The following is a 25,448-nucleotide window of genomic DNA, read 5'->3' as shown; positions in this document are numbered from 1 at the left end:
GTGAACCGGACCGGACGTGTCCACTGAAGCAACGCGATCAGCCTTATCCGTGTGATTTGGAAGTTACTTCCGTTTGTGCAAACCTTGTTACACCGAGAAAGGGAAGTCGTTGCGTGGTTGTTTTTTCTTTTCTTTTTTTTTGGTAACCGCTGATTCTAGTGCTGTCAGTCGTGTCACGATCTGGCTTGGGGTTTTGTGTTGTGTTGTCTCGGTCCAAAAATTAAACTACATACTGAAACGGGTCAACAGAGCCTGTACAGTATGTGCTACCGTCATGTGTTTCCGGGGGATCAAATAGGAGACGGACTTGTAAACATGTCAAGCGTGGGTACGTTGCCCATAGCGTTGCCAGCTAATGAGCTAGCCGTATGGTGCTCACATCTAGCTCTGGGTGTAATCATGAGTTTCAGGAAATGTGATAGGTGTTGAGGATAGCGAGCCTACTCAAACGGCACACAGAGCCACAGCTTGCTGCATTATCCCCTCTGCTTTTGTTGTTTTAATGTGTACATTCTAACAGGTTAGCCCGCAAGAGCCTGTACTAAAGAAATGAAATTACTCTTTCTTGCCTGTCTTAGTCCCCAAACTGGGAACCACACTACAGCTGAGAGGATAAGGTAACTGAAACTGTCGTTAAGTGTAGCTAGCTACAACAGCTGTTGCTAACGGTAGTCATTAGCAGTAGAATAAGTAGTTCAAATGCTAATAACCTTTGTGAACATAACATTGTGAAAGTAGGCAACTCTCAAGTAAAAGTACTGCATTAAAAATAGTATTATCCCCAACATGTACTTGAGGTATGACAGCAACAGTACCCATTGTGCACCATAAGGTTACCTGTCAATGTGTTACCATTATATCTGAAGGCTTTGGATTCTCGTTATTAGTATAGCACTCGAGTACATGTACTTAATTATTTATTTTACATTCTATCAATGAACATGATTTCTACAGTGACGCTATGTGAGGCAGTAGCACTGTAGTTAACTACTAAACATGGCTACATGAAAATAAAGTTCCTGTGAACTCTCTACTGTACGTTGGCTTTAAATCAGCTGTAACATGATTGAGGGAGGTGATGCTCAATAACCAGTGAAACACTTGATTAATAAAACCAAATAATTTTGAGACATAGTTCAATTTATCTTGCTGTTACCATCATGTCTTCCCTCCAGCCAATCATAGTTGTATATTTGTTTTATTGTAGGTCCCACATTGAATCAGCAGGACACACTTGTGAGCTCAGAGATGCTGCAGAGTTTCAGTCCCCTGCTGAGGTGGCAGGTCTTGTATCTCGAAATCCTCCATTTGAGGGTGCGCTGGCTATTCATCTGTTCAGAGCAGGCAGGCTTCTTTTAGGTAAACATCCACGCTGTTACATGATCTGTTTACTTGTCTCCATACCTTCATTCCATTGTGTTTATCAGAATAATAGTTAACATATAAGTACACTTAGATCCGTCTCACAGGAGCAAATGTCAACACTATTCTGTTTTGTGCCTAACCTTTACACCAGGCGTCCAAGTACCCTTCGGCATTATCTTTGGTGGAACAGACATAAATGAAGATGTGAAAGTTGAGCAGAAGCGTGTGGTTATGGAGCAGGTGCTGCTGAAAGCCAGGTGATGTTGTTGAAAAACTAACCCGTTAACCCACTGTTTTCCAAATAGCTCCAAACTGAGTACACAATGTTTACTCCTTGACTTAGCACATCACACAGACTGTACACCTTTTCTAAGCACATTTTTTTGTGAGGGAAAGGGTTCTTTATCACTGCCATTATTTATGTGTTTTGACCAAATGAACTAAGGTTAATATTTTGTTCAGATTCAGGAAACAAGATGAAATAGTCTAGTATGCAACCACTCAAGCCATTACAAACTGCAGCTTGTAATGGCTTAAAGATAGAAAAGATACAAAACATAGAAGTCAACACACTACAAATATCTATTAAAAATAGAACATAGCATCATCCATGTCCTTTACTGGACACTCCCCTCACTCCTCTGTCAGTCTTTGACAATGATTCCTGAAGTCCAATGACCACATAAATAACCAACATGATTGGTTGTCTTCTCTGTGTTTTGCTTTACTATTTACTTTTTTGTGTTGTCACACCTACCTTATCTAAATGTTGTTTTTAATTTGATTCATGATAACCCTGGTGAAGGCCCAAGCTGAAATACTGCAGTCTAGTAATACAATTTACAATAATACAAGTGTTGCTGGAGCTTTTGACCTCACAAGGTTATCTGCCATGAGAGAGATCTGTTGAAGTTCTGGTCTGTGAGCATGTATCACAGCATGTTTTACTCACTTCCTTTTATAGAGGTTTTCTGCAGACGTTACCACCCTGAAGTGCAAACAGGAAGTAACTGTGGCCATTTACACCTGTCAATTCAAATTTTTTCAGATAAAAAAAATTAAAGTACATAAGACAACCTCTGATTTGCACTGGGATTTTCAGTTCAGGACATACTAACATATCTCATGTAGCTTTGCAAGCTCAAATCATACCTGCTGTAACATTTGTGACGAATGTAAACAAATGGGATATTGCCATAAATGAATGCAGATTTTGCCTTAAACGTAGTAATCGCATTTGTTCTAGTATTGTTGTAGATAGAAGGATTACATCACAATTCTAAATTTTAATTTGTTGCAAAGCATTTGTATCATGATAACTAGAGTTTTATCTATCTATGATCCTAGAGTACTGGCATGAAAGAATGAGACTGAATGCATACAAGCCAACCCCAGCTGTACAGGTTGAGTGTTTTTTTCTTCCTTTCCTAGGTCAACATTTTGCACACAGGCTTATCAATATGTTGTCCTGTGTGCTGGTGTCAAACCCTGGTGACTCTGTTATCATTATATTGAAAATAGATAGTCAGACATCCTTCTCATGAATCTATGGGCATAATTGCCTTCTGGGAGAACAGGGGAAATCCATGAGATTTCTTGACTTCAAACATCTGAATCCACTCACCTCCCACTGTTAGTGCCTTCAAACTCAGACCTTGATCATGAAATTCAGTAACCACTCTGAGCCTGTTGGCCTATTTAATAATGCACGCTCACACATGCACGTATTAATATCCCGGCACTGTTCCAAATTCCCTTTGTTTTTCTCTTTGTATTCTTGGAATATTCACCCTTAAATACTTTGCCTTCAAACCCAAATGTTGTTCTGCTCTCACAACTCTGTCTCAGCCTGGAGACTTGTATTGTAGCTGTGTTTTAGTGTGGTTAACTCTGCTTTTTCCTCTAGTGTTGTCAAAATTGTTGTTGCTTGTTAAAGGTCAAAACTTGGGGCGCTGTTTAGCTCAGTTGGTAGAGCGGGCGTCCCATGTGCTGAGGCTCTGCAGTGGACCCGGGCTGGGTCCCTTTGCTGCGTGTCACTACCCCTCTCTTTCACCCGGTTTCCTGTCACCCTCTTCAGCTGTACTGTCAATAAAGCCATAAAGGCAAAAAAAAAAAAAAAAGAATATTTTAAAGGTCAAAACTTGCTGTTAGCAGTGACAAATTGTCTTATTCAAACAGCTTTTACAGGGGTGACAATTAATTGGGTTTTTTTTTTGTCTTTTTCAGATTTGCGGTTGCATTTACTGACAAGCTGAAAGAAGAGGCAGAGTTATGCTTGGTAAAGTTATATTTCTGTACATTATTATATAGAGATATATGCATTTTAAAAGACTAACTGTAGCATTTTATATTTGATGAGCCCTGATGACTTTATTCTTGCATGTGCAAGTCTGTATCTAATGGGTATTAGCCTGATTGCTGGTTCATCAGTGTGTTCATAACTGGCTGCTATGCTGCACTCCCAGTCCCCACTAAAGGTTAGCAACTGTCATAAGAAGTAATATTTCAACCTAAACAAAATATTGTCCCATTCACAAAGCTACTAATGAAGAGAGCAAATGTTTTTTTTGTTCGCTTTTTACAGACAGCGTGGCCTGACAGCTTGAATAAATGTAGCAAAAGGGCTTTTACTATACAAACACAATATCCTGCCCTGTCTCGTAATAGTTTGGCATTAAAACAATATGACCGTGTTTTATTTTCAGATTAGATTCCCGCCGCAGGCTGCAGATTGAGGCGAGTGGCATGCTTTATCTCTGCCATTTAGTGCTGACAGCAGGCAGAAGGGACAGGCACTGAGAGGCATCACCACGCTTTTTATTGTGACAGAAAACACACTTAGAGGATGGATCCAGTGTGATAACATCCAGTCAATTTCCTTTTCATCCCTTCTGATTTATTTTGTAGTACCCCATTATCTGAGCAACTGCTTTCATGACTTTTTTTAAAGTTTGTATTTTTAAATATGTTTGGAGACAAAATAGGGTAATTGACTTTCTATTGTCTGACATAATGAGAACTAGAGACCATCTTGTGATGGGATCAAACCAGCTGGGACACTTGGCAACATGTTCTGGCCTATGACTACATAGTAGACATTACTGCATTATTACATGTGTAATCAGTAGTAATAACTACACTATTATATGTGTACCCAGTAACCATCACTACACTATTACATGTGCACACAGTACCCATCTTTGAACTCAACTACACACCTGTATAGCTTTGTAACTGTATATTGCACAAAAATCACATAATATGTAAACACCTGGCAAAAAGCTTCTGTAGCAGTTTCTTTTAAAATAAGTTTCTCCAGTACCACATTTTACTATGATGACACACACAAACACAGACTCACAAAGGGAAAGCAATACGAAACGTAACTGGTAAAGAAGCACAGTAACTATTAATCACATGTGACTTCTGAAAACCCCTCACTTAAGTCATTACTGACTGATTTTTAATCAATTCTGTGTTCATGTGTTGGTATTTGGTTTAACCAGAGACCATTGTTTTTTTTTTCCCATAAAGCTGTCCCAGAGCAGAAAAATCTATGTGCAGCCCCAAGGTAAGCTCTGCAGGATGAACATCCTCATCTGATGCTGTGCATCCCTGCCTCGCTATTGAAGTGCTGCATTAATCAGCTTTGACATTTTTTCCTCCATTATCATGCTGTCTGCAGTACAGAGTTGTATTTGCTCTTGCCATTGGCCACAGTGCCATGTAGGACAGCCCAAATCACTCTTCCGTGTTGTTTCCCACCAGTAGCCTTGTTTGGCAAATAGTGTCCCCTCACAGATTAGAGGAGAAGCCTTGGTTAGCTGCATGGCTGAACCCAGTCAACTGAAAGCTTATTTTTTATGCTTGTCACCAGAGAGGGATCACACTCGAGTGCTTTTAACATGGACCCCACAAAATAATGTTTGTAGAATACATTAAATCTATATCGCATACAAATTCATATTGATTTTTCATACAAACACTAATCTATGTGTCTATTATAAATGTGTTTAATGAAGAATAAAGGAAGTGATATATACTCACTAATCAAATAATTTTGAATGTGTCAAGTAATCAACAAAGTTCAGACAAGACTACTCGAGCTTGACCAAGAACACTATGGCTTTATTTTGTATTTTTTTTATTTTAAAGGTATCCACACAGAAGTGACAGAGAAATTCTGCTGGGCTGAATTCTTGAAGAGTTCAGGTACTGTTACTGCTTCAGTTTGTTTTGATTTTAGCTGTTAAGGCTATGTCTCAAACTATATCAGGTGCTGGATGCAATGTTCACCTATAGTCTTCACCTTCCATGTGACTAGTCCAGTAAATATGCACTGTTGCTTTGGGCATCCCCTCCACAAAGAGCCTGGACTTTAAATTGGACATTGCAAGATGATGTCCATCCCAGGTACATTAGTGCTCATAGAGAGCACAGTCGAGAGCAGAGAGCAGCAGCTGATTAATAGCTCTCCAGCCTGGGGCCATTTGTCACAACGCTTCACAATCAGTGCAAGTAATACTAATTGCCCACAGTCACTTCTACATTTGTTATACTTGAAATAGGAGTCACTGCTGTTGTGGTTTTCCTCAGATGTGATGAAAGCGCTGAAATCCGACTCATGTTTGCTGTCTGATGGTGTTAATTTGTCTGAGTCATTTTTCAAGATGTGGAACAAATGTATTTAATATCAGTAAGAAAAGAATGTATTTACGTTTGAAAGAGAGGTAATAAGTCCACGCATGCTCTTGATTTTTACCTGTGTTTTTATGAAATAAGGATGAGTGAATGCAACCTGCAAGGCAGAGTGTATATATAAATGAAGTGACAAGTAATATTGCTATCTGTGTTTAGGGCTGGGTAAAAAAAAAAATTGATCTTTCATTATGGATGCATGTCAGTGTCCAAAATTAACACCCTCCAAGTGCCAAGCGATTTTCCTTCTGAAGCTTCAAAGGCACTCTACCTGACTGAAAGATAAATGTTTGTACTAAAATGGATATGTGACTAAAAACTGTGCTTAAAGTCTCTATCGTGACCTCTGCTATCCGTCAGTTTGTTTCACTCAACCTCATAAACTCTGAAATCTAAATGGCTGAAAAGATTTGTTGAAAACGGGCAAGTGTCTTTTTTTTCCATTTTCTTTTGTTGAAATACTACATCTGTCATTAGTGTGAAACTGGTGTTTCAAGAACCCTGCTGTGCTCAATCCCTCAGCTTTTTTCCATCAAAGCAGGTTACTAACATCCCATTTAGACATCAAGGAACCATGTCAAGAAGCAGAAATGACCATAATATCTGACCTTTAAATAATTAGATGCCAATTCAAAACAATATCCTATTCATTTCTCCATAGGCAGACTTAAGCCACAAATCTCCCAAACCATTCAATTTAATTAGTGTCGACCGATACGGCTTTTTCAGGGTCGATACCGATTATTAGAAGTCAGCAAGACGGTCAACCAACATTAGGACCCAATATTTATTTGCAGTAAATAATGAAACTAGTGATGTAATGAAGTAAGATTTACTCAGGTACTGTTCTTAAGTTACATTGTGAGGTTCTTTACTTGAGTATTTCTTCTACTTTATACTTCCTTTCCATTAAATTTATTTGATACATTTTTTTGCAGATTCATATTATTTTACTGTTTATTGCCATTAATTGATGTATTACCAATCAGATAGTGTTGTGAGCGGGACGTTTTGTCTGAGAGGTTATTGCATCACAGCCGAAGCAGCACGTTTTTGGTGTCAGTTACTGACAAATTGGGATTGAGTCTTTTTCTGCGGATAGGACCTTTAATGTGTAAAATTTGTTGTGTTACCTTTTCAGTTGTCATAAAGGTGTTTTTTTAGTTTTTACTGGGTGCTCTTGGCTTTCTGCCGTCGAAAAGATCAGATGTTACACAGCCTCCTTTTGAAGCTCGACAAGCCGCTTCAGACTGCACTGTTGTGCTTGAGGAAAAAAACAACATGTCTGAAGTGACCCCTGCAGGATTGGCATTCTGGTGTGACATAAATAAATCATTACTAGTGCATTGTATGTAGGCTAGGTTAATGACAGTGTACGGAGGTTTGAGTTTCGGGAATAAATGTATTTCGTGTGGCCCAGCATTGCAGGGGCACACTTTAAAAAGACCCCCACCTGTGAACATAAAAGAGGCAGAGCTAGCCCTCCTACCTTGCGTTCGTCTCTGTTATCCTTTGGGCGTCATGAACCGTTCAGAGGCACAGACTACAGCACTGGGATCCAGAAGCTATCAGTCTATGAAAACCCCTCGGTGTAGGTTGTTTTGGGCCCTGCTGTGTGCCCTTGTGTGGTAGTGTTAGCTGGATACATGAGGAACAGCAGTATGGAGTAAACAGAGATGCTTTGAATCACTGAAGGATGATGAGAAACAGGCAAAGGGGCTGTTGTTACCTTGTCCAGTTACTCGCTCCTCAAAGAATATCATGATTATTGAATAATTTACACAGGAATCTTTCAGTGAAGTCTGTGTATAAAGCCATGATTTTAAAAATGGAAGAGGTGAGATGAGGCAAGGTGAGATGTCAAGTACAATGCCTAGAATCATCTTACAGTGTAGGAACATGATGAGGGAGCAGTGTTTGGGCCATGGGGGGTATGTCATAGTTGAATACTGCCTCATCTTCTTTGGTCATTATGTATGAGCTTTCAGACTGCTGTTTCTGTATTGAAACCAAGAAATAAAGGTAAACATTTTGTAGCCTCTACTCATGCACAAAAACGATGCATTTTCCAGTGTATACTGTGTATTTTTCCAGCCTTAGTTATTTTTAGTGTTGTGCTTGAGTATAGGTAGGCCCACCCCCAAGTGTTAGGTCACAGGCAGATACATTTTCTAAGATTTCTGCATTAAAATGTTCAAAAGCGCTGAGACTTATTATCTATTTTGTTGAGTTGTGTACTTGCATAATTCCAAATGTTGCTATAGCATCCAGGAAAAGGTCAGAGAGGGAGAAAGGAAGTTGGCGTACAAGACTAAACATAGCATAGATGATACTGAAACGTTAGCTTGTCAACACACATTCTTGCCTGAGTCACTTCAAATAGATTTTCATCAGCAGTTGTGGTTGTTTAATGGTGTGTTCATCACCAACAAGATAAGTTTGACCACAGGATAATTTGTGTTTATTCCTGTTACTTGTGTACCCGTGTTAAAAGCCAATGCCCACCAACACAATGCGAAAATGTCGCGTGGCGGGAGGGAAAATCCGCAGTCAATTTTTCAAATGACAACTATGCACGACGTTCGAGTGCGAATTACCAGCAGTGCCATGTTCCATTTGCATTTCTATCCCCATCCCTCCTATATGTACACTACACTATCAGATATGGTCATGGACTTTTTGTGAATGAAGCCTGATAAGTTCCCCCTGGAACCCAAAAGTCAAAAGTTCATTTCTGTGACAAACATATAAACTAATCAAGCGAATATCAGCTACATTAGCATCTTCAGTGAATCCAGCTGCTGAGCGATCTCAAGCCATTTATTGCCCTTGAGCTGTATGTTTGCAAGCAACTGCTTGCAGCTAATGTATGTGTGTTTGAATTCGGGGCAGCCTCTCATTAAACTCCACAATTACTCACTCTTTCTCCCCTCTCCTTTTTATATTGTTGGCCTTGAGCAGCTGAGCGGCAGCTTTGTTTTTCTTTGTATTGTTCTGTTTGTGAGACCCCCAGTGGCAGAAATTAAAGACAATCACCTGCAATTTGTGCACTACCAATTTTCTTTTGTGGAACATTACGGCTGCTTTAAAACCTCACATGTGCAGTAGGAAGGTTGATTATTAAACCTTTGCAACATTGAGACTTAATTGTAATGTACCTAATATATGTCTGTCTAGGTGTGTTAGTATCACTGATTTTCTAAGTTACATTATTTTACCACAATGCTGTCATGATTTTGTACACTTTATCTGTTCCCGCTGTCACCCTGCATCACTCAACACATTAATCGCAGCTGTTCAGATAGATGTGGGCTCCCATATCCATGCACACACATATACACACGCGCATGCGCACACAATCTGATTAAAGCATTAGGGGATTGTTCAGAATGCCCTCCTGAAATCAAAGGCAAGCAAACAAAAATGTGTTTTGCATAGAACTCACAGAACTGCAGAGAGCGAGGGAGAAAAGATTGCTGCTGGCACAACAAATGATTTGTACAATTTGTTTTTCTCCCCCGAGGAAAGATGACTTAGGTTTTTTTCTTCCGTGAATTTCTCGTTCATTTTGACAGTTCTGTGCTCTGGTATGGGTCCTGCTTCCCTCCATTATTTTCCTGGATCGTGTAGTGAGGTAGTGACATGTTTGCTTCCTTTCGCTTTCTCATGCTGAGGATCAATGCAAGGAAGTTCGATACATCCCGCAGATACAGAGCTTTTTTGACAGTTGGCTCCTTAGGATCAGGGTCAGTACCCGACTCCACGGCGTCAATTTAAGATGCTCTTTAATAGCATTAAAAGAGCTGCCTCAGCCTCCTGATCTGGTCTTATCTGGCAGCAGGGGATTTCACTTGTATGTCACTGCGCTTTAAGCACGTGCTTGTGTCTGTCTGGAAACCTCCACCAAGGAGATTGAGGTTTTCACTTTGGTTTATTTCTGGTTGTATTTTTATTTGTATTTTTTCTGACTGTCTGCAGTCTGGGAAAAAACTACTGGCCCAGTCTCGTGATACTTATGGGAAGTGTGTAGCATGGGCCATGGAAGAGCCCATTAAATTCTGTTCTGAATCACAGGGCGGATACAGAATATATATTTTTTTATTTTCTTGACATTGATAGGGCAATTGTCTGTTCCATATCACACATCCTTTGGGGTAGCCCACACGGAGATTGGAAGTACAAATACTTTGTGACTGTACTAATGTAGTTTTTTCAGGTATCTGTACATGAGTGTTGTTTTTTCTGGCAACTGACTCCCTACATTTACCCCTTACATTTTCAAAACAGGCCGGATACTTTAGTTTTACTGCATTTGAGGGTAGTCGTTTTTTGGGGGTTTTTTTGCATTACACTCTGCCTTCCCAACATCATACCATATCACGCAGGCCAGACAAAGCAAGAGAAAACCAGGTAAAAAACATAATAAGACAGAAGCAGAGAGGGAGGGAGACTGGAATGGGGGAAAAAGGGTGTCTTAATGTCTTCTATCTGTAGAGACCCTGCAGCCCTCTGCCTGTATTTTCTTATTTTAATCCTTTGTGCTGTGCTTTACAAACCTAAAATGTTGGTATTTGACATCCTGGATATGAGACTCGACAATCAACCGACTTTGCAGTGATTTCACAAACAGCCAAATCGGCCAAATCGTTCTAATTCTACCTTTAAGTTTAATAGTCTTTGAATTTATATTAATATGGCATGAGGCTCAGTTAGCTTTGCTTAGAAATGGCCATTAAATGTCCTTCAGGGGGACACTTTTATACTTAGAGTACATTTCATAGAATGAGCTTTATTACTTTTACTTAAGTAAATAAGTTGAATCAGTGCTTCTGCTTTTACAAGAGTCCATGTTTATCTGTATCTGTACTTTTACTTGAGTAAAGAATGTGTGTACTTTTGCCATCTCTGGGTATAAGACGGATGTTTAGAAGTTTCTTGTAAAATTTAATGAAATGAGTGCAAACAATGTAATGTTAAACTTGGATATCGTGAAAAAACTAGTTAAATGATTCAACAGTTGTGCATGAGGCACCATAAGGAAACAGAGGAGGTAGATGACAGCCAATCTGTCATCACCTCAGGTGCTAGCAGAGGAACCAGCCAACGGTGACAGGAGGTATGTTGACGTTAAGCTTTTTGGAAGAAGAAGGCTTCCAGTAGCTGATGGTGTTTTAAAAGCTGAAGTACAAACTACCATCGCAGCGAACAAATACTTACAAAGGTAGAGAAAATGTTTGTAAAAAGTGCTGAAATATGAGGGGTGTTCTGTGAAGTGTTGACAACATACAACATACAGGTAGTATGTGTAAACAACATACTACTGACACTGGTGTGCAAGACGTGTTGCTAACATGCTGCTAACCCTAACCCCGACCCACATTTTGGCTTGGCTCAGGTACTCAGATCATGTAGCAGATCATGTTATTACATTATTTTATTCATTTATCTATTCATGTTTTTGCAACTAGTCAATAATAATTTAATGTGAGTTCTCAAACATTGAATTTACTCAAAATACCTATCCGTATTATCCAGTCATTTTTGGCTGTGCTTGCATATTCACATATCTTGAAAGGTGGGCTATTGGCCTTGATGGACTGCTGCTGTCTCTGAGTGCCCGTCCTATTTGTTTCTCAGTTTGGCATTTTTCAAAATACATTTCAACATGGGCTTATGTTATATTTCAATTAAAATCACTGCATTTTTCGATAAAACCACCGCCAGCAGAACTATCTCAACTCTATTTTCGATTTAGACTATCCTTTTGGGTCATTTGGGTCAAACATTAAGAACAAGAATTAAAAATGTATTTTCTAATTTTTGGGCAACCCTCTTATGTTAAATGTCCCTTTACACCTGCTTGTTTTGGTGAAGATCAACATTTATCTAATTAGCCAGCAGACCTTGACTTAAAGTGTCACTTTGACCTAAAAACAAGACTGCTTTCTCAGACGTTATAAAAAAAATATTACTGAGCGTTATGGCTTTAAAATTGATTACAGTTTTAAAGTTTTTTTCTGGCAATCCACCCGAACTTTGCAAAGATATTCATGGTCCCCAGAGGATCAAACCTACTGACATCAGTGATCCCAAAACTGTTTTTTATAGTGCTACCAACAGGTCAAAATTTTAACTTATTCAGTTAATTGGTAAAACATTCAGACATTCATGGTTCCCAGATGAAGTATTCTAATGAATCTGATGATCCCTTAACTTTTCGTGTAACACCACCATGAGGTTGACATTTGTGGTTCTAAATAAAATGTCTTGACTGGCCTGTTTGATGGGTTGCCAATTGATTTGACATTCATGGATAAATTATGATTTGCTGATCCCAAAATGTTTTATCTGGTGCCATCATAAGGTCATAATCTCAATTTGCTCTTGAGTTTGGGTAATGACTGAATCCCTACAAAGCCAATGGCATTCCCATCAGCCTCAGGTGTGTTTGATGCGAAAAAGCAAATCATGACATTGATTATTTCCATTTTCCATTATACTTCCAATACACTACATTTTGAAGGCAAATATTGTACTTTTTCTCTACTACATTTATTTGATAACTTTAGTTACTAGTTGCTTTGCAGATTACATGCTGCATCAGAGCCAAGTGCATCCTTACATGCATTTTTTTAATCTGCAATTAGAGTTAAAAAAACAAAACAAAACACTGATCAGCCAGAAAAATGCTGAATATTGCATCATGAATCAGCCAGGCCTGCGGTCGACATGTAGCCTACAGTGTATACTGTACATATGTAGATATAAATATAATTTACTTTTACTTGTACTTTTGAAACTTAAAACATCATGTAGAAATTGGTATTTTATGTGATTTGGTGCCCCCCACAATTTCTGAGGTTAAAACCACTGTCATGAATACAAAACCCAGGTCTGAAACAATTTGTCAGATACAATGTAGGTGCTAACTTCTAACAAAACTCATTACGTTATAACTATGTTATGTCTTGAAACCTTGAAGTAAACATGTACGTAACGCTATGATCTTACCCTTTCACTGAAGTGTCATAGTGCACTAACAAGTGTTGATGGGCGGAGTGGCTGAGACAGAGACACCATTCACTCTATTACAAGACACTACCATCAAATTGAAGCTGTTACTGTAAGGTAAAAAGTTACATGATGTTACATTTGCAAGTACATTTAGTATCAGGTATTTTAAGACTTTTACTCAAGTAGTATTCATAACAGGTGATTTTTCACTTTCACCAAAGTAATATTTTAACGCGATCTCTTCCCATTTATTCAGGTATGGCTTAAGGGTTCCCTTTACAACACTGCTTAGCATACTTAAACTAGAAGCTAAGAGAAAAGAAGAGGGAAAAAACAGAGCATTCGCTTCAGGATTGAAGATGCGGGCAACAGCTGGATCGCTAAAGCCTGATGGAGCACTGATCAAAATGCACCACTCTCATCAGTCTTCACAAAAGATCTTTGATTATTTTTGTGAGTGTGAGTTTTTGACTAATATCTAGATTGATCCTGAAAATTGGATGAGCCAATTTAGTGGCACAGCCACAATTAAAGCAAGGTTCTCGATATGTTTGATGTTGTCAGCATGATGTTAGGTGAGCTCATTTTAATCTGAGGCCAGTCACTGAATAAATTGTCATCCGAACACTCAGACTCTGTAGTTGTGATGCTGTTTTACACACTGATTAGGCTGCAACCTTCCAATGTTTTTAACAGCCTTTTTCCCTGCTGAGTGTTACAACTGTGATCAGAGAATTGGGTGAGCACATTAGTCACTCCTGTCTTATTTTCCTCATGACCTTGGGTGATGTATTGCTTTCATTATCTGCTGATGTACTTGGGACGTTCATTATGCAGTGTTTTGATATTGTGCTGCTGTCTTTCTGTGTGTCTGGCTTCTCTCCAGGTGTAAGCAGTGAGTATGTGGATGAACTGCGTGTCTTCCTGTTGGTCTGTGGCCTCAGAAGAGTCAAGGATCCCCTCTATCTGGTGGAGGTTTTTTCAGGTAAACCATCTAAACTTGTTTAGAATCTATCTATTTTAAGTATATACTGGTAATCATGCAATTAACATACTTAAGTAATGCTGCAATTTGGCCAGCTAGAAGAGAAGAGGTGTCTGTTGCTAGCATGTTTTTCAGCCTTTAAAACCTTTGTGAGAGGTAAACCCCCAATTTACAAACCCTTTGTGATTGTACTTCTGTTTTACCCTGTGGTAGAGGGAATGGTAATGTCATCATGAATTAGAAATGAAGTTAGATCTCTGCGGTTGAGTTTTAGCTAATTGAAAATTTATGTGAGAGTTCAACAATATTCTACTGACATCTCATGTTGGCCCTACAAAGGCATTTTTTCCTGGTCCGGTCTTGCCTTTATTTTAGTGATGTCGATCATATATGCACTGTATATGCTATACACTTCTAATGTGTATCCATACATTTAGCTGTGAGACATGCCACAGATCAGTGGCATCACGTCAGTGGCCCGTTGTTTTATGTGACTTTGATAGCACACAGTTATGGTAATAAGACAGCACTAGAGGGCGTCAAACTGTATATTAATTTTTAATCCAGATAGAAGATGTGTGGATCTAATCTGGTACATCTTCGAATTAAACTGTACTATCCACATGCTTGAAAAAATATATACAGTGCACTAAGCAAGTAACAAGTCTCCCTGCTTTTGTGAATCTGCTGCTGTTCAATTTTGTCCAACTATTGTGATTTTTTTACTTTCAGAGTGGCATTGTAAGGATTCACAGAATGTGTTGGTCATTATTGGTCCAAAGGTAAGGCCACACTCATTACACAAATTTCGTTTCATAGCTGCCATGTGTCTCCCACTGTTTAGAGACCCTCCGTGCTGTTGAAATTGTAGAGAAACCATCCCTTGGAATTCAAGTGGCCTCTAATTGGTTGTAGCAGAGATACTGGCTTTAGCTGTTTAGCTGGAATTAAGGCTGGGAGGAAATGGTCTGTCTGCAAACAGGGCGAGGGTCAGCAGCAGCAGCAGTGATCCTGTTTCTTTCTGTATCTGTCTGGCTGACTGCTTGATATACTAATGTATTGCCCACTCCAGAGTAGCACTTGCCTTTGATTAGTGACCTGTGCAGAGCAGCCTCATTTTATACACATGGATGGACAGATTACTGGAGGAGCGTTGGTGTAAATTACAGCCAGAGCCATTTATAACCCTGTCACACAGCATCATGTGCCTGTCTTGTGCATCATTCCAGAAGATGTTGAAGCGACTGTTCGCTTAAAAGTGAAAATTCTGTCATGATTGACTCATCCTCATGCTAATGGAAAGTCAGGTGAAGTTTTACAGCCCGCAAAACATTTCTGGAGCTTCTTAGCAAAACAGCATTGCAGCATTCTCCTAAACAACTGAAGTAGCTGGGGACTTGTTTTAGAATATTGAAAAGACAACCTAACAAAACATAGAATGGCTCCATACAGCTCGTCCAGCTTAATCCAAGTCTCAGGAAGCCGGAGAGCTCTAATTGATTTAGAGTAATGTTATTAACTTCCTTGATGCGTACTTTAACTCGTGCACCCTATTCAGACAGCATGTGCGTTATTAGTGTAGCAGTTACTGCACCATATAGCTCGTCCAGAATATTCAAAGTCGCATGAAGCACTGAGATCCCAACTTAATTTGAGAGCACATCATTTATACCCTATTTTCAGCCAAAACCGCCGCTGTAGCTGCTAAGCCAAAACCGTTAGCCCTCACTCCTCTGAAGTGGGTGCACGTGCTTGACCGTGCATCAGGGGTGTAAATGGTCCTCTCAAATCAATTTGGGATCTTGGGGCTTTTAGAGACGTGGATTACACTTGATGAGCTGTATTTTCTGTGGTTTTTTTCTGTATTTTTCTGTTTTTCAATCAAGTCCCTTGCTACCTTAGTTCTTGAAGGAGAATGCTGCTACACTGTTTTGCTGTGAAGTTCCAAACATGTTTCTGTACCACTTATCTTTCCATCCACATGGGGGTGAGTAGATAATGGCCGATTTCAATTTTTTTTTTGGGTGCTGTTCCTTGAACTTTACATACAGTGTACAGGCTCTGTGGCTTCATGTAAGTCTAACAATTGGAATAACAAAATCACTGAACTCTTTAAATATGCCACAATTTACCATATTCATAAATCAAGTAATTCAGCATGACAGTCAAATCAGAGGAGGGATAGTTTATATGTTCATTATCATAGTTCTTTAAGTGATCGGTTTCTGTCTGCTACATACTGCAGATATAACTCATAATCCTGCCAACAGCAGCAGCTTCACTTCTCTCACAACTGTTCTTCTTCTCCAATGTGTCCCTCATTTATTTGTCTCTCTGTTTGTCTTCATCTTGTCTTCCCCTCCACAACTTGCTTTGATGTGACATGAGTTTACAGTATTTTAGTGCCTGTTCTTTCTTTCAAACAGTGGTGTCAGGCAAAAGGTATGTTCTGCTTTAGTCTTTCTCTGAAACAACTCAGTTAGACATGGCCAGGAACTTATACACGCTCTTACTGTCGCTTCTTGCTCTGCTCGGCTTTGTTGTTTGATGAAATGGTTTCGGTGGAAGCGGAGACGTATGATTCATCTCGACACCCCTGAATCACCGTGAAAGCCTGTTTGTTTGTTTATCTGAGAAATGGAAAGCCATATATTATTATTTTGACCACCAGATCCTGGTGAATATTATTGATAATTTAAATGAAGTAACAGTAAATTTACAGAATACGAACAGAATACTAAAATGAGACATTACTCAGAGAGTCATGACGAACTGTAAATCCACAGCTTCTTCATTCATGTGATAAGCACTGTGGCTTCACAGCATCTGTCATTAAGGGGAAAATTCAGGTCAGTTTGTCAGCAATAACACATTTCACTCCTCCGTAACTGTACGTTGTGCAGCATAATCTGCATTATTAAACTTGTTCCTAAAAAATGTAATGTTAGATTTTGAATGTTTGCAAGCTTTTGCACTAGATATTTGCTGATTAATATTAAGAAAATATGTCAAAGGAAAAAACACAGTTATCACAAAACAGGAAATGTATGACAGATAGAATAAAAATGAATAAAAAGAATGAAAGCATTAATGACTGCCTTCCCCTTCTTACTGGTCACGTATGTCCCAAAGGTTTCCAGTGGATTCACCATGGGACAGTAGAGAATCAGTGCTTAAATCATGTGTTTGTTGTAATACAGTGTTTATCATGATCTATCCCCTGCTGGTTTTACAGTGTCTGCTAAATCCCAGATTAGACTGTGTTCCAAAACTGTTCTCAGTTTATATTCTTTGATTTTAATATATACATGCTTTACAGCAGATTGCATTTAGAAATTCTTTCAGCTATAAAATTAGAGAGAATAAAGTAGCAGCTTGCTTGGCGGCATCTTTGACCTAAATTGCTATGCTTTGACTTTGACTGTGGGCAGGCTAATGCACGCAAATCCCACATTGCAATTAATCAGATTGGCCGACCACCCACCCAACCCTGACCCCAATCTCTGAAAATACAGGATTTTGAGTGAATGATTTGCTCATGATAGAAACTATTAATTGTGTCATTGTGTATTATATCCTCCCGATTAAGTCATTGCTGGCATCCTTGATAAAAACAGAGCTTTTAACAGTCAGAAAATGGCTTTTACTTGTTTTTGTAATGTGTCTGACTTAGATTGATCCTGTGCTCACTGTTGAAGTGGAAGCTGTTGTTCAAAGGTAAGACTTCTTTTTCTTTTTCTTTTCTTCTTTCTTTTTCATCAGTTACACATCTCATATCATAAACACAATTTCAGATCTGGCAATATTTCACTCAATATTTTCTTCAGAGAAATCTGAAGACTGCTTTTCCTTCTATTCATCCTACATGGCACAAGAATTATCTAAGCAAATGTAATTCACGTGTCTCTTGATATAATGTGAACAGAATGAAATTCTGAGGGGGGGGCCAAGATGTTCTTTATTTTTGTATCTGCCCTCACACTCTTAAGTCTTAGCCGATCCTTCAGTTTATCGCCAAGGGCCTTTACCACAACAAAGATCTTTGCGGCAGGAAGATGCCCTCTTTCGTTACCTGGACGCTCTGTGCATGTCACACATAGCGGGCCGTGTTTCCTGCCCTGAGCTTGTCACTGCCCTTTAGCATCATTCACGCCTCTGTGAGCCCTGAGTCACGCAGAACTGAACTCTGCCACTGCTCCTGCAGAACAGCAGGGGTCTACTTGGCCCAGGAGAGGAGCCAACAGGAGCTTCACGCTGCCATGAAAAGGTGCTTCGCTGTTCTCAACTGCTCTGTCTCAGAGGGCATGTCAGCAGCCATCTTGGAGGTAAACATCTTCGGGCTCATGGGTAACAATTCAGCTGTTAACTCAGCTGTGTCTTTTTATAGCTCATGCAGAATGTGGTGCAGAATTTTATTTTGGTAATAAGTATTTTATTTATAGAGAATTTGCCACCCAAAGCCCTTTAAAAGTTCAAGCCCTGTGAATATTTACAGGAGTCCTTATCTCACTGTTTCTCACTCAGCTATAATGTTATCGGACCACTTCAGGGACAATTACCCAAATTAATTGCTTGACTCCAATCTTCCCTTTCCTGAGTGAGCAAAACCTGCAAATCCACTTAATCTCTTTTAAAGACCATCGTTTAAGACAATCCACAATAGGCTTAAAGTCTGATTAGTGTGTTAGCATGTTTCACTCAGCAACCTGCTGAAGGTGTTATCTGATAATGATTGTTAATTCTGTAAGTGAAATAAGGCACCAAAGAGCAGAAGAGCCAAGCTGTACAATTTTCAAGGTGCTTAATAAAAATAGAAGGAGTGAGTAACTTTTGTCTTTTTTACTGTTTAATCTCTCTTCTCCAACAGGCCATGGATCTCGGGGTGCCCGTGTTGGCCAGGGACATTCCAGGAAATGCAGCCATAGTGCAGCATGAGTTCACTGGCCTGCTGTACTCGTCTCCTCAGGTATATAAAGACAAACATTGAGCAGGTGACCATATGTTTTAAGACCTAACACTGACAGTGTAGCAACTCCCATTGCCTCAAATGACCACATTAGTACTTAGTACTTGATAAGTACTTTTGAAGCACTCTCTCAAGATGTCCGCTTCCTGACTCAGATTTGTCTGAGTAGGAAGACTTTTCATAAATGTATAAAACTTTGTATTTGAAATTCTCCTCATTAGTCCCATCTGAGCAGGTAAAAATATATAAAAAGGGGCTGGTATTTCCTCAGGTGCTTAGATTAGAATCAATAGATGCAGCCCTGAGGGACAGAGCGAAGATACCGCATTTCCCCACAGTGATGCAACACATAGCTGAATGCAAGAAAGTGCAGCTTCCATGAGAGTTATTCAGTCAGATGTTCAATACAGCTCAGTCACAGGTGCAGTTTGCGTAGGCTCTGGGGGTTCACTGAATCCCCTCGTGGCTGTGGCCAAAAAGGAACAGAACTGATATTTTACAGTATGATAGTGCTCTAAAAAAGTAAGGCAAACTAATTATGTGACTGACAGTGGTAACCTTTGAAAGGAAACAGAGTGAAACGTCGGAAATAAATATCTTTTTAGAAAACTCTGACGGACTTCTTTACTCAAAACAATGTCACTGTATGAACCTGGACTGTATGTGTGACCTCAGTTACCTGGACATGTAACTGAAGGCATGTTGGAGATTTAAATAATCAGTAAGTTAAGCTGCTGTGCCTTTTGGGTAAATACGCAGCAACAGAAGACACACTTATCTTTTCTGCAGTTTAGCAGCCGCTGCAGGTAAAGTAATATTTTCCTCGTTAATGATGTATTTTTTCATACACCCAAAGCCCATCCACTATTAATCATTCTTTTTTTTTTTTTTTACTTTTTTTACCTTACTGGTCCAATCGATCCATGTATCACTGTCCAGTAGTAGCAAACAAAAGACTGTTTACAGTTTACAGCATAATCAGTGAAGACCACAGGTGGCAAAAGTACTTACTGCACATTCTTTCCTAGAGTACAGATACTTTTTAATGTATTCGAAGTATAAAAGTAAAACTTATCTAAGTATTTACTAGCCATTTCTGTGCAAAGCTAACTGAACCTCAAGTCATATGAATATAATTCACTATTAAACTTAAGGGTACAATCAGTAGGATCTGTCCAAGCTTTTCCTACATGCACCGCAAAGAAAGTTGATTGTCGAGTCTCATTCGTAGGATGTCAAATAAATGTGTCCTGAGCACAGCAAGTGTGAAAATCAGAAAATCTAGGTAGATGGCGGCACCCTTTCTCCCCACTCAAGTCTCCCTCTCCTTAATGTCATTTTGTCTCGTTACATCAGCGGTGCGTGATATGCACTGATTTTTTTTAAAAAAGTCCTGTGATGTTGTGAAGGCGCCGTGCAAAGAGATAATTCCCTTCAGAATTATTCAATTCAATGCATCAAAACTAAAGTAATGAGCTTGTTTTGAAAATGTAAGTGTTAGAAAGTACAGATACTTGTGCTCAAATGTAGGTAAAGTAAAGTAAAAAGTTGTTTGAGAAAACAACGCGTAGGTAAAGTACAGATACCTAAAAAAATCTACTGACTTAAAGTAACAAAGTATTTTAAAGTAAAGTACTGTCCCACCTCTGTTAAGGACAGTTAGGGGACTTGCGTTATAGGTTATATTGTTTAGGTCTATACTTGGAAATCAGACTGTTGACTTGATTTACAGATATGTGAAAATTAAGATATGATTTCTTTTTCAGTAGACAGCATCATTTTTTGGGAGATAATACTCTTCTCGGCTCATCTCCAGACAGCTTTTAGATTGAGAATCAGAATCAGAAATCCTTTAATGTCCCGCAGACGGGGAAATTTGTTTGTTGCAGCAGCAGAATATTACAAGAACAAGAGCAGTAGCAAAATAGACAATATGTAATAGACAATATAATTAAAAAGGAAAGAAAATAGAATCGAATCGACGTATATACATATTTACATGATATAGCTCGATCTGTATCTAGTTTATTGTCGTGTTTTGCAGTTCGGTTCCACCGTATCCCCTGTCGAGATACTTATTGGTCTCCTGGTTATGAATTTTCAACCAAAGCCTCTGTTTCACTTTAGTTTTCTCTTTTTATTTTAAGTCCCAAATTTATAGTTCAAACAGTGCCTATGGCTTTGATCTATGAGGAGAATAGCATATGTTAAGGCCAGATGACAGAGGACCTGAGCACTAACCAGTCAAGACACTATGCTCTAGCGTGATGTTGTTATAGAGATAAGTCCTCTCCATGGGTTGCCCGGGTCACGTGTGCTCAGCTGATCTGCCAGGAGGATGCTCTCACAGATGGTTGCAGCAACTTGGCCTGGATAAGCCACAACCTCAGCCAGGCAGTGAGTGTGAGTCTGTTGGCCTTTAACTTTTGCTGAAGTGGATCACACTGTTACGCATGCTTTGAAAATCATCTCTTATTTTTTTGATTGACAGTGCTTCTGGTTCTTTAATCTTTCAAAGTAATTGCATGGGAAGTATAGGTATCAAGAAATGTGTCCAGAGAAACAGAAGTACTTGAAAGCTTTAAAGAAAAAAGAACAGCACTTTCTGCCCGCCTCTATAAATTGCACCAGCAGTGCAATGATTATAAGCACACTGTTCATAAGTTGAGCTTTAATCCTGTTGCTTAGGATTTGTAGCTCTCATATAGTCACGCAGAAGAGCAGTTTCCTACCAAGTGCCTCTTCAGACATATCCACATCTCTTTATATGCTGACTAGTAGTGGCTAAAACTTGGTGTACCCCGTCTGTCCTTTTGCTCTTTACTGCAGTAAATGTTGGCTGCAATGTTGCAGGGACACTTTAAGACACTTTAACTTCATTTATGTTGGAGACTTTCCTCTGTTTGCTGGGCCAACACATGCGAAACTGGGATTCAGGATGATGTGTGGGTGCAACACATCTCATTCAGTGCTAAGCGATAGCTTTGATTTTCATCCTCATCTTCTCCTCCCCATGTCCCCGTGACAGTTGTTGTGGTAGTATCGTTGTAGCAGTAAGCAGTGGCAGTCACTTCTTGCTTTTCTTTCTTTATAAGTGAGAGGTGGCAGCTATTGCCGTATTTGGAGCCGGAGCTGCAAATATCTCCTTCCTTTGGCAATATGCAGACATTTTTAGAGTATTTCCTAATCAGCACACAGCCTTTTTATCTGGGTTCTGTTCTCGTGCCTTGGATTATCTTTTATGCTTTAAAAAAAATATATCTCCAGGCGACTTCAATGGTGAGCATTTGGCAGTAAATTAAATGTTTGCCTTTATCATCGCCAGGAATTTGTACGTCAATCTCAGAGGCTGTTGTCAGATCATGAGCTGAGAGAGAGAGTGGTGAGGAATGGAAAACTCTACGTGGAAGAGCATCACGGCCTGAAACAGGAAAGAGAAACGTACCAGCGGCTGGTGGACACTCTGCTCTGAGCGGGAGGAGACAGCTTCAGCCCCAATCTTAATACTTTCTCAGGAACTTCAGCGACAGAGAACAGGGCATTACACTGCTGTTTTATCCTAACATAGATACAAATATCACAGATGTCTTTATACTCAGTACATTAAGAAATTGCACCTCAAAGGTGTTAGTGCAATTAATCCTGTTTTATCCTATGTATGCTGCAGATCACTTTAAACCAAAGATCTAATATAGAAGTGGTTGGTTGTCTTTCTAAATAATATCTTTTATGTATTTACAATGACGATGTACTGTTATTTATGGTGTAGTAAAAATATAGAAAGATCGATTCTCTGTTTATTCATTTGGATTAAAAAAAAGGGATTACAATGCTGGTTGTTGTTTTAATCTGAATAGACTGTTGCATTCCACATGTAAGAAAAAAAAAAAAAAAAGCTGCAAATGTGCCTTCTTGAATGTCCCCTTGGTAGATAAAACATGATATACTGCCCTTCCAGTGAAGAAAACATTTCAATATCAATACAACAATTCTAATCTCAGTCAGGGTTTGGAACTGTTTCACAATAAATGCATCACAAGTTCCTGCATGCTTGTGTCCAACCAAATGCAGCTGGTGTCCTTTTTATTTCTCTTTGTGTCCTTCAGACACTGCCATGTCTGAAAATGTATGAGTTTTAAAAATATCGGTCCCTCTATTAAGAAAACATGTTTATTTGTCATACAGAAAACTGAAAGTGCCATTTAATCTCGATTTGTGCAGTCCAATGTACTTTTGCTGAAATAAGTCTTTTACTTGCAGTCTGTACACCACTTCATTCATTTTTGATGAAGTGCAATGGTTGGGTTGCATGTTTCCAGCAAAGGAAAAGCACAAAAGGTTCTTGTAATTTGTACTTACGGTGGCTGATTTTGGGGCCAGCCAGTGAGAAAAACATGAATGTTTGAAGTTGAAGATGAACATGAAGATTTGACTTGTTTTTTATGCCATTGTGAAACTGAGCATTACACAACATCAGTTTCTGACCTGCATATGGCTCTAGTAAAAACTTGTAGAAAATCAAGTGACAGGCAATTTTTACGATCATTGTATTTTAATGAAAAAAAACAAAAATGAAAATAAGATCAACTTAAATTTACAAAGGGTCTTTAATAATACATAATTGAAACACCCATTTCAGTTCGAATTATATTTAATTAAAGCCACATTTTTGGTGAAACCCATATCTGTCAGAATGATTACTGGTAATCAATATACTGTCATTTTTATTTGGGATACTTTTTCTGTGTGTCTGTGTATGATATATACCAGCATGTGAGTGCAAAACCTTAGAGAAGTAGACGTTCACATGCAGCATTAACATTTGGTGGCTTTAAACATTGTGTAAATAAAAGTCCTTCTGGTCAACCATCTTAAACATTACTGCACACCTCCACAGTCTGATATTAACAATAATATACAGCACATGTACATGTAAAAGGCCTTGATAGGTAATGAAATGTAGAGGGCAATTCCAAAATCACATATTCTAGACAGTTGTTAGAGTTAACAAAGGCATTGAGGTGATCAAAGCCACATCAACTGTACATCTGAAGTCTGTTATATTTGCATTATAACTCTTCCCCTGGCTCTGTCATGGGCACTTGGGGTTCCTCCTCGCAACTGTCCTGCTTCCCAACCCAGTGGATGCCATGGCCGTTCTCCCTGGGTGGGAGATGTGGTGAATGATGGCGTTCCATGGTGGAGAAGGTGGTGAACTGGACCCTCTTTCTCTTGCTTGTGGGCGAGTGGACGGACTCACTGTGCATAGCTTTGCTCCTGTGGGGGCCCACGCAGCTGACGGGAGAGTCTGTGACAGAGGCCAGGCAGCTGGGCCTTCTGGTCAGAGAGACAGACTTGTCAGGCCCAATGTCTATGACAGTGGTTGTAGTCTGGGGGCCTTGCTGGACAGGACTGCCTGGCACGCTCATCACCAGCTCGGCATCCGTGCCAAGCCATACCCAGTCATGTCTGTGTCCTGTGGGCTCCTGGCCATGAGAGGGAGGCTTCTTGTGCCTGAACTTAACAACATATGTGATACAGTTAACCAGAAAAACCAGAATGGCCAGGCAAAAGACACCCAACAGAGCGTACATGCCAATCTCCAAGTCAGTGAGCTGTCGGTGGGCCAACATGTCTTCACTGCCAATTTCTGTCTCCGTCTCCTGCCCAGGTACTCCCACCTTGGTGGGGAAGTTATTATAGTTTACCAGGTTCCCAGGGGCCTTTACAGTGCTAGTAAAGCTAACACTGCTCATATCCTCCACAATCATATTGTCTGAGCCATATGCTTTGCTTTGCTTGTCACTAGGGGGGCTCATCATGCTGATATTCACCACACTTGTAGGGTTGCTGGGGTTTCCTGAATTGTCGGTCTTACCTACACCTCCAAGGGTCCCACTGGTCAAGAAGGTCCATTGTGTAGATTTGATTGTGGTTGTGATCTTTTGTACGGCACTCTCCTCTTTATCAGAGGTTGAGCTGCGCACTAGAGGATCCTGGGATGGCCTTCTTCGTTTCCTCTCGCTGTCCACCTCATCCCCATCATTCCTATCATTGCCACTTTCCTTGTCGCTGACAGTGCTGTTGTTGTTGCTGCTAGTATTTCCACCTGAGCGCCTGCTGTTCACCTGAAACTTGACCTTGAGGTTGCCGTTGCCCACAGCCACAGTGCTTTTGCGTTTGGACTTTTGGCAGGCCTCACAGATGGACATCTCAACTCTGACCAGGACTCCCTCGCCTTCACCCTCTGCCACCACAGTTGGAGGCGTGCCCTGCACTGACACCACCCCCTGATCTAGAGATGTCACCGTCAATCGGTAGTAAGTAGGATCATAAATGTCAAGAGGCGTCTGATTTCCATCACTGAACATCACCCAGGCACTCACCAAAGCTTCCTAAAAGAACAGAAAATAGGAGATA

The 25,448-nt window shown here is 39.7% G+C and overlaps 2 protein-coding genes across 3 annotated transcripts in view; one reads left to right on the top strand and one right to left on the bottom strand.

The window, feature by feature from the left end:
* The first annotated feature begins 8 nt into the window (after window positions 1-8).
* Window positions 9-22,948, top strand: glt1d1 (glycosyltransferase 1 domain containing 1). Of its 2 annotated transcripts, none has more exons than XM_030416537.1 (12): window positions 9-617; window positions 1,208-1,359; window positions 1,517-1,622; window positions 3,592-3,643; window positions 4,900-4,936; window positions 5,521-5,577; window positions 13,964-14,062; window positions 14,795-14,844; window positions 17,736-17,779; window positions 18,267-18,387; window positions 18,930-19,028; window positions 22,354-22,948. In XM_030416537.1, the coding sequence occupies exons 1-12, from the start codon at window positions 550-552 to the stop codon at window positions 22,498-22,500; spliced, it is 1,032 nt and encodes a 343-aa protein (XP_030272397.1). In that variant the 5' UTR covers window positions 9-549; the 3' UTR covers window positions 22,501-22,948. The 2 variants fall into 2 exon arrangements, with proteins under 2 accessions (XP_030272397.1, XP_030272396.1); XM_030416536.1 differs by having other exon boundaries at window positions 18,204-18,387.
* The window catches only part of LOC115581455 (transmembrane protein 132D), a 37,839-nt gene continuing 35,298 nt past the window's right edge, over window positions 22,908-25,448 (bottom strand). Inside the window, exon 9 of the mRNA XM_030416533.1 lies at window positions 22,908-25,423. Within this exon, the coding sequence (XP_030272393.1) occupies window positions 24,098-25,423 (1,326 nt within the window). The 3' untranslated portion in view covers window positions 22,908-24,097. The remainder of the gene's footprint in view (window positions 25,424-25,448) is intronic.

Source organism: Sparus aurata, chromosome 5 (genome assembly GCF_900880675.1).
Source record: "Sparus aurata chromosome 5, fSpaAur1.1, whole genome shotgun sequence".
NCBI classification, from domain to species: Eukaryota; Metazoa; Chordata; class Actinopteri; order Spariformes; family Sparidae; genus Sparus; species Sparus aurata.
The sequence above is the reverse complement of the archived record's forward strand: the minus strand, read 5'-3'. Positions and strand labels throughout refer to the sequence as shown.